The sequence below is a fragment of the Vombatus ursinus genome, unplaced genomic scaffold (genome assembly GCF_900497805.2).
Source record: "Vombatus ursinus unplaced genomic scaffold, bare-nosed wombat genome assembly UNPS02014863.1, whole genome shotgun sequence".
Lineage (NCBI taxonomy): Eukaryota > Metazoa > Chordata > Mammalia > Diprotodontia > Vombatidae > Vombatus > Vombatus ursinus.
The window spans coordinates 12,037,485-12,056,281 of NW_020954641.1; the positions used below are offsets into that span (position 1 = coordinate 12,037,485).

Here is an 18,797-nt window from a genome sequence, read left to right on the forward strand (position 1 = left end):
TTTCTTTCTCCTCCTCTTCCTCAGAGAGTATCTATGGCTGAGACATGAGGAAAAACAACGATACTCATTGCAGAGAATACAGATTGGGATACAAGAGGACGGGGGTTTGGGGAGAGTTTCTAGAACAAGACCCAGCCCTCGTCCTTTGAGTATTATTTTGCTCTGTGCTGAAACTGGACTGAGCCAAGGAGAGGAGTAGTTATCAGCTCAAGGGAAGCGAGACTTCATGGAGGGAAGAGAAAGTTCCAGAGATCTGGGCTGCCTTGCCTGAAAGGGAAACCTACTAGGGGCACTGATGGGGAAGGGAGAAAGACTGTGAGGAAATGGAAAATTCCCTCCACCCTAGATTTATGTTTCTGAAGGTAGACAATATGAGAAGGAGGGGTTGACTAGGTCACATCCTTCTCAGCAGCAGGGAAGAGGTGGTGGTGAAGGTGTGCTGGGGGTGTGTGGGGATCCTAAGCAGGTAGGGGAACATTTCAAAGGCTTAGATAGCTAGCACCCCAATCCTGTTTCTGGAAAGAGCCAGAAGCTCCAAAGGAACTGGAGGCAGACAGCTTTCTTTTTTTCAAGGTGACAGCTAAGCTGATAAAGGAATCCACAATGGTGTGCTAATGGGTGTTGATGTGTTAATGGAGAGCTCTAATCCCCCAACCCAGAGGCCAGGTAACACATATGTATTTTAAAAGGGGCCTCCTGAAGATAATGGTGGTTCTAATGGTGGAATTTCAGGCACTGTGGCAAATCTTTTTAGGTTATGCCCCTTCAGGTCACAATCTGTCCCTTATCCTAAGTGCTGATCATTCTAGGAAAGGATTTTTGGGAAGAGAAAAGCCACCTTTCCAAAACTCACCTCCATAAGTCTCTCCTCAGCCACTGTGGTCAGATTATGACTCAAATTCCCTAGTTTGGAGGAGGAGGAGGAGGTGTCTTCTTTCCCCTTTATCCAGAGTATACAAGCCCTCCAGGATCCATGTTTTCCATGGTCTCCACATGCTTAGCCAGTGTGTGTTGAATGTGTTTACATTCCTCAGACATCTGGTGACTGCTGGGGCCCACTTCTACCCAGCTGGGCACTGGCATCAGGGCTGCCAAATGGACAGATGATTCCCACCATCTGGAGGTCTGAGGAGGCATGAGACACTAGAAGCCCCCCAGGAAAGGAACTCTACCTGCTGATTATGGGATCAAGTGATGAATCAGAATAGTCCTTTGGCTGTAAGAGTGTGTGTGTGCAGCACACGTACATGCGTGTGCTTCCTTGCATTTGTCTCTATCTTCCTGCTTTTATTTTATCTGTATCTTTTTCTCAGTCCATCTGTTTCTATCTGAGGCCGTGTGGCCATGTCATTTTCTTCCTTTGGACCTCTTTTTCCTCGGCTTTCAGATGGCACACTAGCTGACCTGTAAGGTGCTAACACGCCCTCACTGTCTCTCTTTGTATTTCTTTCTGGCTCGTCTGTCTTGCTTTATTTCCAATGGTGTTTTAAGTTGCTGTTGGCTATAGCTTTTTACCTTCCCCATAGAAGTTCTCCTTTGTGCACAGATGGCCTTGTGAGAACCCTTGCTCCTAGCTGTTGGGAGCTTTTGTCTTTGGTCTGTCCCATTCCTGGCCTGGCGCAGACCCAGAAGCCTCTCTGTACTTAGCAAAGGCAAGGCTGCAAATGGTTGTAGCCAGTGGAGGAGAACCTTAGAGCTCCTTCTTGTCCAAGGTCAAGAGTGAGGAATTTGAACTCCCAGACTCTGTCCCTGGCTTTCAATACTCACACCTGATTTGCTTTTCAGTCTTATTTCTTTTGTCTCTCTCCAGAAATTGAAGCCAAGGAGGCCTGTGAGTGGCTGAGGGCAGCCGGTTTCCCCCAATATGCTCAGTTATTTGACGGTATGGCAGTCTCTGATTTCCTCCTATATGAATGTTAATACCTTACATTTGTACAGCTTGTGGGGGAGGGTGATCTTAAAACTATTCTCTCATGTTACCTTCACAATTTTTCCCTTTGAGTCCTAGAAAGGCTAATTTCAGGGAAGAAACGGGGAGGCAAAACAGTAATGAGAATCTCATTCCCCTGCCTCCTACTAACCTACTAACTCTTTCAGCTAGAACATAGAGTCCTGATTCAATTTAACAAATATTTTTTAAAAATTCAATTCTATTTTATTTCCAGATCTGCATTTTCTCCTTCTTACCTACCCCCCCCACCTCCTCCATTGAAAAAGCAAGAAAAATAAAAACCCATCACAAACATGTATAGTCATGCAAAACAAATTCTCACACTGGTCACGTTCCTCCCCAAAATTGTCTCAATCTGCACTCTGGGTCCAATATCTCTCTATCTGGAGGTGGGTGGTGACATTAGAATGATTGGTCATCAAATTGACCAGAGTTCCTAAGTCTATCAAAGTTGTTTGTCTTTATAATAATATTGTATAAATTGTCCTCCTGATTCTACTAATTTCACTTTGCCTCAGTTCATACAAGTCTCCCCAGGTTTCTCTGAAGCCATCCCCTTTATTATTTTGTATAGCAGACTAATATTCTATCATATTCACATGCTATAACTTTTTCAGCCCAAATGATGGGCATCCCCTCACTTTTCAATTTTTTGCCACAACCAAAAAAGGAAAGCTACTATAAATATTTCCGTGCAGGTAATTTCTTCTTTCTTTGATCTTTTTGAGAGTACAGATCTGGTAGCAGTATTGCTGGGTATGTGCAGTTTAGTAGCTTTGGAGACATGTTCCAAAATGCTTTCTAGAAAGGTTGTACTAATTCACAATTCTACCAATAGTGCACTAATGTACTGGTGTTCCCCCCTCCCCCCCCAGTATTTGTCATTTTCCTTTTCTCAACTTTGCCAATCTAATGGAGTTGGTACCTCAGAGTTTTTTTATGTGAATTTCTCTAATCATTAGTGATTTAGAATATTTTTGTATGGTTATTTCAGCAAATATTTATTAATTGTACTGGGGATACAAAGACAAAACAGTCAGTCCCTACCCTCAAGAAGCTTACTTGTAGCAAGATGACATATATACAAATATATATATATATATACACATATATATATACACATATATATATACATATATACATATATATATATAGCTGAATCTAGTATGAGGAAAATTGATGGAATATCACTAATAATGGGGCAAGGCAGAGAGGCAGGTAAGGCTTCATGGAGGAGGCACCTTAGCTGACCTTGGAAGGGAAACAAGAGGGTGCTGAGAGACAGAGATGATGAGAGAACACGATAAACATTCTTGAGCAATCAGTGGGTCCTATACACATTTGAGGAGGGTTGTGAGTGGCCATGGGTCACTGGCACAAACACTAATCCATGAGTATCAACTGTGGGAATCTGGTGAGCACACTGGAGGGGAGTAAAGGGAATCACGTCAATGGAGCTGACCCAGCTTAACTTTTTGCAGACATGCAGTTTCCCATTGACATCCAAACTGTGAGACGTGACCACGAGTTCCTAGACCAGGACGCCTTTGAGTCTCTTTACAGGTGGGTGTGGAGCTGCCCACCTCCTCACCACCTACATGCAGTCTGTGATTACCAAGTCATCGACTATAGAGAGTTGGAAGAGATCTCTGAGATCATTTAAATTGAACCTGTCCTTGCATGCTGGAATCCCCTCTGCAATATTTCCAATAAGTGTTAATCTAGTCTCTGCTTGAAGACTTCCTGTGATGTGGAACCCACTACTTCCATTCTGCCTTTGGACAACTTTAATTGTTAGAAAGTTAAGCCTCTTTGCCTCTTCTACGTGGCTCCCTCAGCTGCCCTCTTTCCCTTTCACTGAGAGCCATGTGCAGCCCTTTTAACAGGACTATACAGGGGGGGACCAGAAGCCAGGCAGATGGCACTGCCAATTTCATACACCTCCTTCCTGGCTAGTCAAATTGGCTACAACAATGGTTGGAGTTAGTGAGCGTCCTGCTCAGACCAGCCTGCTTTACAGCGCCATGACCTGGTGGCCTGTCTAACCCCTGGACCCCAAACTGGATATTTGAAGTCACCCATTTAGGTCTCAAAGCCAGGAGGAAGATTGGGGGTGGGGTGGGCAATGTCCTGTGGCTCCTTAGGGCTCAAGGATTGTTGGCCATGGTAAAATTGAATGGAAAAGCTTTAGGACATCTTCCTTCTCTCCCAGGCGACTAAACACCCTGAACAAATGTGCAGAGATGAAGGTGGAGTTCAGCTGCCAGAGGAGGAAGGTAAATGGTCACAGCTAGAGTGTGGTCAGTTTCCCAGTAGGAGTGGGAACCCATAGTCCTATTTTTGGGGAAAGGGGGAAACATTTGGTCTTTGGCTTATCTGGCCTCTCTAATGGATGCTGGGCATCCTTAGAATATAAGTGGCAAAGCACTTCATACTCAGAACGTAGTTGGAAGGGCCAGCCTTCGCCCCAGGAGCAGTGGGAATGTGCCCAGGCCTGCCCAGTTTGCCCTTTGGAAGTGGGAGGGAGCAGTGGTTTGAGCCCTTCTCAAGAGCACTGTGCCCCTTTGTCTGACTTCTGGAAGATGTCACCCCTTACCCTTGTTTCTGGTGCTTACCTTACTTTTTCTACCCTTCAGAGTGATGAGTCTGAGGATGATGAACCATGTGCTATCAGCAGCAGGTGGGCATACGAGCGCTGCAGCCGACGCTGGTCCCGCCTGGACAGCCTAGAAGTCTTTCCAGGGGGGAGTGGTTCATCCAGCAGTCCTGTCCTAGAGAGAACCCCAAGGATCCAGAACAGGGGCACTGAGGAGCCAGCCTCCCCAGAGCCAGAGGAGAAGCCAGATGCCTCTTCTATGAGTAGCTGTAGCAGTGGGGACAGTGATGTCCCCTTTCCCAGGCCCTTTGAGGATACTGAGACCAGCCATAACTGCTCCCACTTCTCTTATACCAACAAACGGTCTTCACCTGTATCTAGTACCAGCCATTCCCCATGCCCCATAGAGACACTGAATGTCACTGGTGAAGACCTACCCCCTGCAGAGAAGCCACTCCAACCAAACCGAGGCAAGAGCTTCTTGAGAAAGATGGAGAAGTTGCGGCTCCGAAGCACGGGGTCCAAGCGCAGTGGGGCTCCCCGGCCCCGGCCCCCAATTAGTGGACCCACCCTCCTTGAGGGTTTTGATGATGACAAGCTCCGGAGTCTCAACTGTGTGAACATTGGCCGAGAGATGGGAGCTTGCCCATCCTCGCCACCAATCTGTGGCAGCAGCAGCGGTAGCCAGTCAGAGACCAGCAGTACCGTAAGCACTCCAAGTCCTGTGATTCGGGTCCGGAGCCACAGGCAGAGGAGTGGTGACCCCAACTTAAGCCCCACCTCACCATGGGGTGATGTGACTGAGCAGAACCTTCACAACCAGCTGTTCCAGGTGCCAATCGGTCATAAACCTGGCACCTTCCCCAAGGCTCTCACCCTTAACTCACTACCAACCTTAGATAACCCATCAGTTAATTGGCGGACAGGCAGTTTCCATGGCTGCCACCGGAATCAGTTTGGAACCAGCTCCCAGGAGACGGATCCTTCCAACCATCCACCTGGGCTGCCAGATAATCGGCTCAGTGTCTATGACAACGTGCCAGTGCTGGTCCTTGGCAGGACAGAGGGTGTTGGCTCCCTGGACAATGATCTCATCTTAGATTTTGACCATCTCATAGAGGATATGAATGAACTGCAGAGGCGAGAGAGCCAGTGGGCAAAGAAGGATTCATACTATAGGGACTTTGATTTTACCAGCTCCCCAAACTTACTCGCTTCACCTACCCAGATTCTCCTGGAGATCACCGAACCCTCTGGAGAGACAATATCTGGGACCAGGCCTGGTGGAGGAGCAGAGCATCACCATAAAAGAGGCCATCCTTGGGACTCTCCCAAATCATCTTGTTCACGAAGGTCAGATACTGCCTCCTCAAGCCCCTGCAGTTGAGCTCTGCTCTGTGGCTTTGGCCTCCCTAATCCCCCCCCTCCTTTGTTTCTCAAAGCTTTCCTTAAGGGCATCACTTTAGAAAACTAACCAGAATTTATGCTCATCATCACTGTGTCCTTTTATTTGTATTTCTTAGATAATCTGATCATACCAACAACTACATCTGCCATAATCACATATTCTAATACTCAGATGGGTAATAAGGGAAGGGAATAAGCTTTATTAAGCTCCTACTATGTGTCAGGCACTATACTAAGCACTTTACAAATATGATCTCATTTGGTCCTCACAACAACCCTGGGAAGTAGATGCTATTATAATCTCCAGTTTACAGTTGAGGACACTGAGGCAGACAGAGGTGAAGTGACCTGCCCAGGTTCACACTGCTAGGAAGTGTTTTGAGGTCAAATTTGAACTTGGGTCTTCCTGACTCCATGCCCAGGGCTCTAGCCACTGTGCCACCTTGCTGAGAGAGCTAATGACAGAAGCAGATTTAGAACCTACATTTCTGGACTACCAATTAGTGATCTTGCCACCATTCTACACAGCCTCCTATCAGGGAGTCTGATTCCCCTTATCCCAACCACTCAAGGTACCCCACAAAAACTTCCCAGAGACAACGTTCCTGATGGAAACAGCATTGGGTCAAGAATTGGAATACTTGGGTTCTAGCACAGGCTCAGTCACTAATTACGTGACTTGACTTCTCAGTGCTTCAGGTAATTCTCTAAGATGAATGATAGAGATGTTCTAAGATAAACGATAGATAACTTGCTGACCTGTATCTTTCATGCTGGATGTTCCCTATATTACGGAGATCACAGGTCCAGCCAGATCCTCTTACTCCTTCCACAAAATAGATACATTTCTATATGTGTATAAAAATGTGCTCTAGTTTAGAGAAGTACTGTCTCATTTGATCCTCACAACAAACCTGCTCCAGTCCTTGGGGAAAGCAATGACTTGCCTGTCATCATTCTAGTTAGTATTAGAAACAGAGTTTGAACCCAGGTCCTCCACATTCTAAATCCAGCACTCTTTCCACTCTACCACAGCACATATCACAATTTTTATACATAGATTTGCTTAAAGATACGAAACGTGGAAATTCACCTTACCGAAGGTGAAAGGATTCATTTTCTCCAGGGTTTCTTCATATCAAGCTTCCATGATGTGTTTAAAATAGAATCAAATTTATAAAAATATGGTTTAGATGATGTTTTTTAGGATTCATAATGGAAAGAGCACTTGGAAATCTCTTAAAATCTTCATTTCTGTCCAAACTGCGACTTTGAACAAGTCACTTAATCTCATAAGAAAGATCTGTAAAATGAGAGGGTTTGAACAGGGGATCTCTCTCAGTCCAGTTTTAGCTCTAGCTTTCTAATCTTCTGTCTTTTGTGTGAATCAAGGTACAAATATACATATATATATAAAAGCCATAAAAGTGTGGCTCTTGTTCCTGCCAGAGACAGACATTTGGAGGGTGTGGTACAGGGGGAAAAGCCTAGGTAATTTGCTGCCTAAGGACCTGAGCGTCATTTGTGACCCTTGACCCTTATGCCATATGGCCTGGGGCAAGTTCCTTTACTTTTCTGAGTTTCAGTTTCTTCATCTGTAAGAGATGGTTCAACTAGATGATCTCCACCATCCCTAGCCTTTAATTTAAATCTAGCTATTAAGATAGCATTGCTATCATTTGTTGTGATTATAGGTTGGATAGAACACTAAATAACACTAAGGTTAGGGTTTTCTAAGTGTGTGGCTGTCTACTAAGTCAATCATTGGCTCACACACTGTAGAGTGATAGCTGATAATTTAAGTGGGGTATTTATCATGTTGTGAAAAGAATAAAAATGCCTATACTTGTTTAAATTGAAATAACTAAAAAAAAAAGATCAGAGGTCCCTTCCTAGGTCTAAAAACTGTGGCCCCTAAGATACAAAACAGGGGATAGGAGAAAAGCTGCAGCTTTCTACCTTTCAGGATACAGTCTGGAGTGCTAAAGGAAGGAAGAAGAAGAGGGGATGGGAAAGTAAAATAAAAAATTGTAATGCCAATTATCCTTTAGGGGTTTTTGGGCTTAGCCTGCAAAGGAAAGTAGATGAAAGACTCACTCCCCTTCTCACAGTTCTGGAAGCTCTAAAGCAGAGAAAGGGCTGGGGTACTGGTGGAAGGGGGCAAAATATGACCTAATCTCATCCCATATCTCTCTCGGCTTTCTAGGCTCAGCAAATGGAATTGGTCAATGGAAGAAACAACTGGCCTGACCAAGCCCTTCCTGCGAGTTGAAGAACAGTCAGCTATACAACTCAACTATTTGAAGAGTGTGGCTATGTTAAATCTCTCTGCCATCATGGAAAAAAATCCACTCTCCAGTAAACAGGGATGGAACTGGTGAGACACCAGAAGCTAGGGGCTATTTGGCCTGGCTTTGGAAGGTGGAATGGGAGAGGTCACTGTCCAGGGTAGTCCCAGGTAGCTAGTGGCACCGGGGCTAGAGTGCTGAGGTGGAGTCACATCCAAGTTTAAATCTGGCCTCAGGCACTTACTAGCTGTGTGACCCTAGGCAAGTCACTTAACCTGTTTGTCTCTGTTTCCTCAATTGTAAAAAATGGGTAATAATAGTACCTACCTCCCAGGGTTGTTGTAAAGATCAAATGTAATAATAACTGTAAAGTGCCTAGCACAGTGACTGGCTCATAGTAATCACCATACAAATGTTAGCTACAATAACAAGTATTATTATAAATAATAATAACTTTAATAATGTTATTATTAATCTAGGCCCTGGACATCAAAATCATTCCATGGCTGCCACGTGGATAGGTCTTAATAGGAGGGCAATCTGATTTGTTCTGAGAATCCTCTCTTACTCTAGCTTCGGACTAGCTTGGGACAGAAGAGATCAAGATCCCCTTCTCCCCAAAACTAGAAATAGAAGAGGTGTATGTTGCAAGGCTATGTCATCAATAACTTGGCTCATTCTCCTTAATTCTTTCTATTGGCTGATCTGACTTTCTTATTCTGCTTCCTGCACAGTGGACACTTACCTAGTGTTCTGAGGCATGCTTTGGGCCAAGTAGAGGCCATGAATATGGGTCTATTTGAATTGTAATTGGAGGTTTTTGGCTTCGCTTTCAGGCCAGTTCCCAAGTTCATCAGGAAGAATAAATACCCTGACTTTAAAGGCAAGAATGTGTTTGGAGTCCCACTACTACTAGTTGTCCAGAGGACAGGCCATCCACTCCCACCAGGCATTTTCCAAGCTATGGAGTATCTGAGGGCACAGTTCTTGGACCAGGTACCACTGTGTGTTTGAATCTGCTCTTAACTCTCTGGCATCATCCTACTATCGCCATCACTATTATCATTGACATCATTATTTATTAATTACAAAACAGTTACTAAATAAGTATTCTTTGTGGTACCCTTCACACAGACCAGAAAGTATCTTCACTCTTCTCTGCCCAAGGAAAATGATATAGGCCCTGTCTTTAGAAAACTGAGTCAAAGAAATAAAGATTCAAAATACATAAAGATACATAAGTAAAGATACAAATTATATAATAAAAAGATATTAAAGGTTATATATTAAATAAGTATATAAATTAGATAAGTTCCTCGTTTATATCCACTATAAGCAGAGGATATTGCAGGGCAAATACACAGTGATGGGACCCAAGGATTAAGGATGGGTAGGACTCAAGAGAGATGCAGCTTCTCTTTTCTCTGCCCCTCAACTACCAGCTCCACAGAAAAGAGCTCCCCAACCATTTGGGTTTACTTTACAATTACTTCATACACATCTGTGAAGGTCCCAATTCCCATAACTTGTACATACCACAATATTTCTCTGAAATAAATACATAACCTAATTTGGATACATAAGAACTCATCCCTGACACACAGCACACAAACCAATTTGTCCATCCAGACTTTCAGTATGTGTATGTGTGAATGTGTACATATATACCATGTACACATGTAAACAAAGTCCAAAATGCATACCCTATATATACACAAGTTGTGTATGTATAAGCCTGTCCACATAGAAGCCACATGTTAATGAATATATTCACACGCAATCACCTCATTTTCCTTATCCATAAAATTAGCAGGTTGGACTAAGAACTCTAAAAATTACTTTTTCCTAGAAGGTTTCTAGGGAATCACAGCTCTCAATACCTACACAGCCGTAACCTGCCTCCAGTCATACAAACGTTTCCTATCCTGACCTCCTTTTCACATGTTTACAAATATATAATTTCTCTAACCCTGTTTGTTGGAAAGGGAAGTAATATTAGGAGAGAAGGGCGGAAAGATGTGGGAAGACTCAGAACATCACAGAGCCTCGTGGGAGCACTTAACTTTCTGTGTAACCGGTGTTCCATGACTCTATGCTATTCTCCCCCTAGGTTGGTTTGTTCAGGAAATCAGGAGTGAAATCTCGGATCATGTCCCTTCGGGAGATGAATGAGGCCCACCCAGGCCATGTGGATTATGAAGGCCATTCTGCTTTTGATGTAGCTGACATGGTGAAACAGTATTTCCGTGACCTCCCTGAGCCCATCTTCACTAGCAAGATCTGTGAATCCATTCTTCATATATATCAATGTAAGTGCCTGGGGAGAGATGCTCTTGGGCAGGGCGGGGTGACTCCTTGAACATTGTTACCCCACTCTAATTACTTAGTATTGCCTACAGCTGACCTCTGGCAAAATTGCAAAATTGACTCAAGTTTGTCTTTCTCCTCTATTCCCCACCTCTAGCCATGCCCTGACCCATCCCCTCTATAGAAGCTCAATGCTAATGTCCTCATACTCTACTCTTCTTTTTGTCAAAACCTGCTGTTAGAGGAAAGTAAGTCATTAGCACTTTAGTGTGAATTTCAGCTTGGCTTTTCTTCTCCCAAATGTTTTCATTGTAAATCTGATCTCTCAGTGAGGCCCAAAAGATTCTGTCTCCTATGACTAGGTTTTTAAGGCTACAGGAAGGGATGGGGCTGCCTTTGCTTCTAAATAAACAGTCTTCTGTGGCATCCATCCTCCCACAGCCACTGCCTTCAACAAGAGGTGTGTATGGGATTCTTCACTGAACAAGGACACAAAGACACTGATCTTACCTTTTCTTTTTCCCTTTTTTTTTAACTTAATTTTTATTGATGCCTTTTATTTTTTATGCCAGAATCTCTTCTTGACTAACCTCCTCTCTCAAAGAAAGTTTCCTTGTGACCGAAGCCCAGGCCTGGCCACAGACCCACCACACAGTCAGTGTAACATGTGGGTGTGGAGTCCAACACGTCTTTCTCTCTGTCTCTCTCTCCTTTCCACTTTTTCTCTTTTCTCCCTCTCTCCCTCTTCGCTCAGTTTCTAGAGTCAGGGGCCAGCTACAGCCATGTAACCATACGGCTACTACTACTGAAAACTCTCCGGATTTTAGGTGCATCCTGGTTTGGGGAATATACACTCCTCCTCCTAATCACCACTCTAGCTTCTGAGTCCTCACTGGTGTGCTGCCCACTCACACAAAATCAATCACTATGATGCCATTAAGTCATAACTCATTAACGCAGAGAAACTGAAAAGGGGGGAGGGGAGCAAGCATTATTAATTTATTCTATTATTATTAAAAGTAGGCAAAAGGCACCTACTATGTACCAGTCACTGTGCTAAGTGCTTTAGAAATATTATTTCATATTTTCTCACAACAACCTTATGAGGAGGTAGGTGCTATTATCATCCCCATGTTACAGCTAAGGAAACTGAGACAAAGGTTAAATGACTTACCCAGGAATACACAGATAGTGTCTGAAGTCACATTTGAACTCAGATCTTCCTACCTCCATGTCTAATGCTCCAGCCACTGCAGCATTTAACTGCCTCAAGAATAATAATATTTATTCATCAGATGGCAAATGCAAAAATAATCAGTTATTGTAGTTTTTCAATAGAAGGCAAAAGTAGGAATAATCAAGGCATCACAGTCCAATCATAAACCTGGGTCACATTCTCCCAACAATGCAGCAGTATCTATGAAAGTGAGTGGATACACACTTAATAGAAACCTAACAGGGAAGGCAGTAAGTATGGGGAAACCCCCCAGGGTAACTCACAACTCTGGACGGGAGGCCTTGATATATTGATCCCTTAGATCAATCCACAGAGTAATCTTCTCCGCAGGACGCCACCTCTCTGCTAGCTGCTCCCCTTCTGGTACTTGCCTTTCTTCTGCTGACAAGCTCCTCATAGCCGCTTTTCTCTGGGTGCTAAAAAACCCTGAGCCAAAGAAATGCAAAACTCCTTAAGTTCATAAATCGCAGAAGATTCTGCTTTGTCCCATTGGCTCTCAGCAAAGACAAGTCTCTTCTCATAGCAAAGTAGATGGGAGGGCTGTCCTCCCTGTTTACTCCTCTCAAATCCCTGAGAGGTTTCCCCTTTCTCGTGCTTTAGGTAATGCCAGAGAGCAATAAGAGCTCAGGCAGAGCAGCAGGACTTGACCCTCCTTGAATAGGCACAGGAGCTCTAGACCTCTTAGCCTACCCACCCTTTTTTCAGCTCATCACCAAATCCAAGCTTCCCTGCCAGTCATCAAGCTCCCATCAAAGTAGTTTGAAAAGTTAGCTGTCTGATCTGTAAGCCTTCTGTGTCTCTTGTCCCTTGCTTCTTGGTGACTCTTCCTGCACTCAGCTTAATCTCCTGCTTTTTCTCTCTCTTCCTATAGCTTCTTCTCTGGTTTCTTATATTGTCCAATGCCTCAAATCAGAGCATCCTGGTGGTCAGTGACTCATCTTTACCTTAGGAGGTAAAACTCAAGAAATCCACCTTTCTGTCAGGTATGAATCCAACAGTTCTAATATCATCTTAGCATGGTCCTTCATTATTTGATTTGTGATTTTTTCAGTTATAACCTTCAAAACTCTAAAAAGACATGCAAATGATCTGTGAGACCATAATACCCTGCAGGCATCATTATACCAGTTATTCCTTTGCCTTCAAACATGCTCTCTCAGTACATTCAACTGAGAGGTAGTTACTTTCTTTTTTTTGGAAGGTAAAGAAAATCCTTGTAACAAATATGCAGTCAGACAAAGCAAATTCCCACATTGCTCATGTCCAAAAATAAAAAGGGCATCCTGAGTCTATCACCTCTGTGTCAGGAAGTAGGTAATAACATGCTTCATCATTGGTCCTCTGGACTTTGTTTTTCTTCATGTGGTTGTTGTTATTGTATAAATTTTTCCTGGTTTTGCTCATTTTACTCTGCATCAGTTCATAAAGATATTTCTAGGTTTCTCTGAAGTAGTCCCTTTCATCATGAGGCTAAGTGAGGTGGGATACTTATTAGCTGAGTGATCCTGAGCAAGTCAGTTAAGTTCTGTGTGCCAGTTTCTTCAACTGCAAAATGGGATCATAATACTGCCTACTTCTCAGGATTGTTGTGAGGATCAAATGAGATAATATTTGTAATGTGCTTATTAGAAGACTGCCTAGAACATAGTAGATGCTATATAAATGCTAGTTGTTATTATTTCTTATAGCACAATAGCATTTTATAATATTCACATACCATCATTTGTTTAGTCATTTTCAATTGATGGGTATTTCCTTAGTTTTATATCTATAGATCCTTTTCCTACATCTTTGATCTGTTTGGGCCTAATAATGGTACTGCTAGATCAAAGGGCATTTACAATGCGGTAACTTTTGGGGCATAGTTCCAAATTGCTCTCCAGAATGGCTGGATCAGTTCACAGCTCCACCAACTGGGCATAAATATGTGGGTTTTCCCACAGCTTGAGATGCAGTTCTCTATTTGTGCCACTCAACATTTTATCTGAGAGGATGCTTCTTCTTATGCTGGTTTGATCAGTTTTCCTTATGCAGATATTCTTTTTTGTGCAACTGTCAGCAACCAAACTGTTCCCATACAAAGGCAGCAGTATCTTACATATTCCTCCAATGAATAATTTTCAGCCCTCTACAAATAAAAAATTCTGGATAGGAAGATGGCATGCAAACAGTACACGACCAAAAAAAAAGTTCACATGTTTTACATTAGATCTTTATAAGATAAATTTTTCTCATACAATGCACATTACTAAATGATGGTAGCAGAGGGAAATCTTAGAAGTGGCAATGGAGAGCAAGGAATATTCCAACTCCCCCAGACAAGTACAGTAAATCAACTGTTATTACTTAAATATTCACATCAAAATTATGTCACAGAAAATGGTCTGATTTGTATGAAGAAAATACAGTGGAAAATTGTTTGTTAAAAGACAAAGAAAAACAATTAAGCCAAACCATCTGATGTAGCAATCCTGTTTTATAGGTTGTACAACATTCTGTACCTGTAGGCCCCACCTCAGTCTTTTCATGGGCAAAGAGTCTTTAGGATTGCTTGTTGTGTCAGGCTAGCTCTACAGTGATGAAGCCTGGGGTGAAGAAAGAGGGCTTCCTAGACACTGATTCTCTCCACCTCCACATTTAGGGTTTTCTTTTATTGTAGGACCATAGATTTAGAGTTGGAAGGGACCTTAGGGGCCATCTATTTGAGTTCACTCACTCATTTTTAAAAAATTGTTATGAACTAGAAAACAATAAATTTCCATACACAAAGAAGGCAAGAAATATGATAGTTATATATGAAGCCATAATCCATTACATATAGTTTGTTCCTTTTAATAAGCATTAAATTGAATGTGCTAGTACTGATATTTCTTTGCTTGTCTGTGTCTGCTTCTGAACTACCCTCAAACATATTTTTTATGGATATGGAATGTGAGGTCCTGAGGGGCTAATTGACTTGCCCAAGGTAACAGGAGTAGTATCAGAAGTTGGATTTGAACACAGTTCCTTTGACTTGAGAGACACTGCTACTTCTGCTATACCAACCTGCCTCCTCATTAGTATTTTCAACATTGAAGGATTGAATTAGTAAAAATATAGAGGAAGCTAGGTCTTGATTATCCATTCTAATGGCGGGGAATATTACATGATCCAAAAATCATTCCTTCTGTGTTTGGCTTGAGGAAGGGGGTTCATATTTTTATGTAGCAATTTTACCAATTCTAATTGTGCCTGATTAAAGCTTGGCTGAAAAACAGTTTGCCCTCTCCAAGCATTCACTGTCTAACAATGGAGTAAGGTAGGACTGAAATGTAAGTGGCATTAGAGCCTGGTTGCAAATAATTCCCACATGGATAATTAGCTCTAGTCACTTCCCATTTTAGTCAGAGAGAAGGACTGGTTTGGCTCCTTTCCTTTCAAACACTTCAGGTGCCATCTAACTGCTTTCCTCTTTGACTTCAACATGTGTGTTCCCTTAGAGTAAGTCTAGGAAAGTGCAGATGGGCAGGTCAGTGAAGATTCTCACTTTGCTTCAGGGGGTTTAAGAGAAAGAGGAAGGATGTGAAGGAGAGTAGGGGCTGGAACCAAGTGGGAAGGACCTAGAAGGAAGGGAAGTTGCTCTGTTCTTGTCTCTCACAGATAGTAACAAACACTTGGATGGGGTCAAGGCATGAAGTAGAGAGTGGAGTTGGATAAAGTTGGGGGGGGGGATGATATGGTGAGAATTATCATTCTTTTTCAGAAATTCTGATTTTTAAAAAACAATCTTTACTGATTTTTAATACATTACCTACATTTCCCAACATATGGCTTCCTTTCCCCCTCCCAGAGGGCCATCCATTATAATAAAGAACAAAAAAAAAAGGAAAGAAAAAAGTCAACAAACATTTATTAAGCACTTACTATGTTCTAAGGAGTATGCTAAAGACCAGGGATAGAAACAAAGGCAAAAAACAACATCCCTGCCCTCAAGGAACTCAAATTGTAATGGGTAATACAAGATGTAAATAACTATGAACATATAAAGATATATTTAGATTATCTCAGGTGATGTCAGAGAGATGACACTAGCAGTGGGATTGAGATAGAGGGAGGGAGGGACCCCGAAGAAGGTGGAATTTGAGTTGAGTTTTAAAGGAAGCCAGGAAAGCTCATTAGTGGAGTTGAGGAGGGAGAGCATTCCACATAGGGGGCACAGCCAGTGCAAAGGCATGACTTTGTAAGAAAACAGCAAGTGGGACAGTATCACTGGATCTCAGAGTATGTGGAGGGGAGAAATGCATAGGAAGAGTGGAAAAGTAGGAAGGGGCCAAGTTGTGATGGGCTTTAAATATAAAACTGAGGACTTCATATTTGATCATGGAGGTAATAGGGAACCACTGGAGTTGCAGAAGGGGGTGGGGGCAGAAGGGAAGAAGGAAAGATAACATGGACTGTCTTGGGCTTTAGAAAAATTATTTTGGCAGCTGAATGGAGGGTAGTCTAGAGGCAGGGAGACCAAGCAGAAAGCAATTGCAATAGTCCAGATGAGGGCCTACATTGCAATGATGGTTATGTAAGCACAGAGAAGGGGACAGAGATAAGAAATGTTGTGAAGGTAAAAACAAAATTTGACAAGAGTGGAATGTGGAATGAGTTTGAATGAGAGGTTGAGAGACACTAAGGTCACAAAAGTGGGTGATTGGGAGGAGGGTGGCACACTTAACAGTAATAGGAAAGTTGGGAAGGGGGAGGGTTTGGGGGAAAGACAGTGAGTGATGTGAAACTGGACCCCCAGAGAGAGATTTGGGCTGGGTATATAGATCATAGAATTATCTGCACAAAGATAATCAAACCAATGAGAACTGATGAGATTCCCAAGTAAGATATTATAGAGGGAGAAGAAAAGAAGGCCCAGGGCAGAGTCTTAGGAGACATCCAGGTTTAGTGGGCATGACCTGGAATAAAAAACAATAAATGAACTGAGAAGTAGCAATCACTTGAGTAGGAGGGAAACCTGGAGAGAGGTCTCATGAAAACCTAAGGAGGGGATAGTATCCAAGAGAAGAGGATCATTAACCATGTGGAAGGCTGCAGAGGAGTCAAGGATAATTGAAAAAAAGGCCATTAAATTTGGCAATTAAGAGATCATTAGTAATGTAGGTCATAGTAGTTTCAGTAGATGAATGATGAAATCAGAAGCTGGAGAAAGAAGAGGAAATGCAGGCAATTAGAACAGATAGCTTTCTCAAGGATTACTGAGAAATGGGGGAGAGGAAAATATATTAGATAATCATAAGTGGGGATAGTGGGATCAAGCAAAGGTTTTTTTTTTTTAACAATTGGGGAGACATAGTCTTAATTGTAAGTAACGTGGAAAGAACCAGTAGAAAGAAAAGAAATTGAAGAGTAGAGAGAGAATGGGGATACCCACCCAGGAAAGTCAGTAGCTCCCTATTGCTACTTCAGACTCCCCCTTTGTGACTGCCCCTCAGCAACCCTCTTCTGAAGTGCCTTCTGGCAAAACTTATGACCCAATCAATCCGAATCATGGTTGTTCTTCTTTACCTGACCCCAAGGTCATTCTCCCTCCTTTCTCAAGGAGTTCAGTACTGTCTTCTTCTCTTCCCCAACTCCTGGGGATTTCAACTTTCATTCTGATGTTCCCTCAAAAACTCTAATATCCTAGTTCTTTATTTGTTTTCAAATCCCATGACCTAAACCAATCCACCTCAAGAACCACACAGAGATGGTCATACCAAGTGCTGCTAATCTGTGTAATTTAGCTGTCCATATTTTAAGATGATAATCAAATCCATGGTATTGGTGTTTGGGGGAAAACCTCCACAATTCTTCCTTCTCAATCAACCTTCACCCCTTATTTTCTCTGTTCTCTTCTCCTTTCTTTCCCTTCTCTCTTCTAGGGAAGGGCAAACCTCCACAAACCACAGTGCCATCTCACCTTGGCAAAGCAACCTTTTTATATCTCCCTAATTGACTCATTATCCCCCCACTCATGACCGCAGCTTTTTTAGACCTTCCACACCTCCTCAAACTTCCCATCTCTCCCCTCATACTGTATGAACATGCCCATGCCTCCCCAATCCTTAAAAAACCCTCACTCTGTCCAGCTACCTATAATCCAGTATCTTTCCTCCCCTGCATTGCTAAATTCCTTGAAAAAACCATCCACATTTATACCTCCACTTCCTCTCCTCTCACTCTCTTCTAAACTCCCTGAAGTCTGGCTTCTGACTTCATGACTCAACTGAAACTCTTCTTTCCTAAGTCACAATCATCTCCTAATTGCCAGGTGTAATGGCCTTTTCTCTATCCTCATGTTTCTTGAATAGCACCCTTTGACACTATTAAAACCATATTCTCCAGACTGACACTGTTCTTCTGGTTCTCCTCCTACCTGGCTGACTACTCCTTCTCAGGTCTCCTTTGCTGGATCTTCCTCCAGGTGACTCCTACTATTATGGACAGCTAGCCCCCAAAGGTCTGTCCTGGACCTTCTTTTCTCCCTCCATACTGCTCCCATGAGCTCAGTTATGATCTTTATGTAGATGATTCCGAGATCCTATTTATCTAGCCCTAACCTCTCTCCTAGGCTCCAGTCTCATATCACCAAGTGCTTGTTGGACATCTTGAATAGGATGTCCCATGGGCATCTCAAACTAGCATTTCCAAAATATAACTCATTGTTTTTCCCCCAAATCCTTTCCTCTTCCAAATGTCTTTATTACTGTTGAGGGCACAATCATCTTCTTAGTCTTGCAACATGAGGCATTCTTAACCTCTCACTCAAATTCACTTCATACACCTAATACATTGTTAAATCTTGTTTCTATCTTCACAATATTTCTCATACACGGCCCCTTCTCCCTACTTAAATAATTCCCACCCTAGGGCAGGCCCTCAAGTGTGTGGACTATTGTATTAGCTTTTTAGGTGGTCTCTGCCTCAAATCTCTTCCCACTCTATTTCATACTCCACTCAGCAGCCAAAGTGATATTCCTAAAATTCAGG

General features: G+C 42.8%; 1 protein-coding gene across 5 annotated transcripts in view; it reads left to right on the forward strand.

Moving 5' to 3' along the window:
* Window positions 1-18,797, forward strand: part of LOC114027723 (rho GTPase-activating protein 7-like) — a 122,365-nt gene that overhangs the window by 88,475 nt on the left and 15,093 nt on the right. For 4 of the 5 annotated variants that reach the window (XM_027841814.1, XM_027841811.1, XM_027841813.1 and 1 more), the window contains exons 2-8: window positions 1,811-1,882; window positions 3,433-3,514; window positions 4,164-4,227; window positions 4,588-5,900; window positions 8,161-8,331; window positions 9,079-9,238; window positions 10,353-10,551. In XM_027841814.1, coding sequence (XP_027697615.1) covers window positions 3,435-3,514; window positions 4,164-4,227; window positions 4,588-5,900; window positions 8,161-8,331; window positions 9,079-9,238; window positions 10,353-10,551 — 1,987 coding nt within the window. In that variant the 5' untranslated portion in view covers window positions 1,811-1,882; window positions 3,433-3,434. The remainder of the gene's footprint in view (window positions 1-1,810; window positions 1,883-3,432; window positions 3,515-4,163; window positions 4,228-4,587; window positions 5,901-8,160; window positions 8,332-9,078; window positions 9,239-10,352; window positions 10,552-18,797) is intronic. The other variant, XM_027841815.1, reaches the window with a different exon arrangement.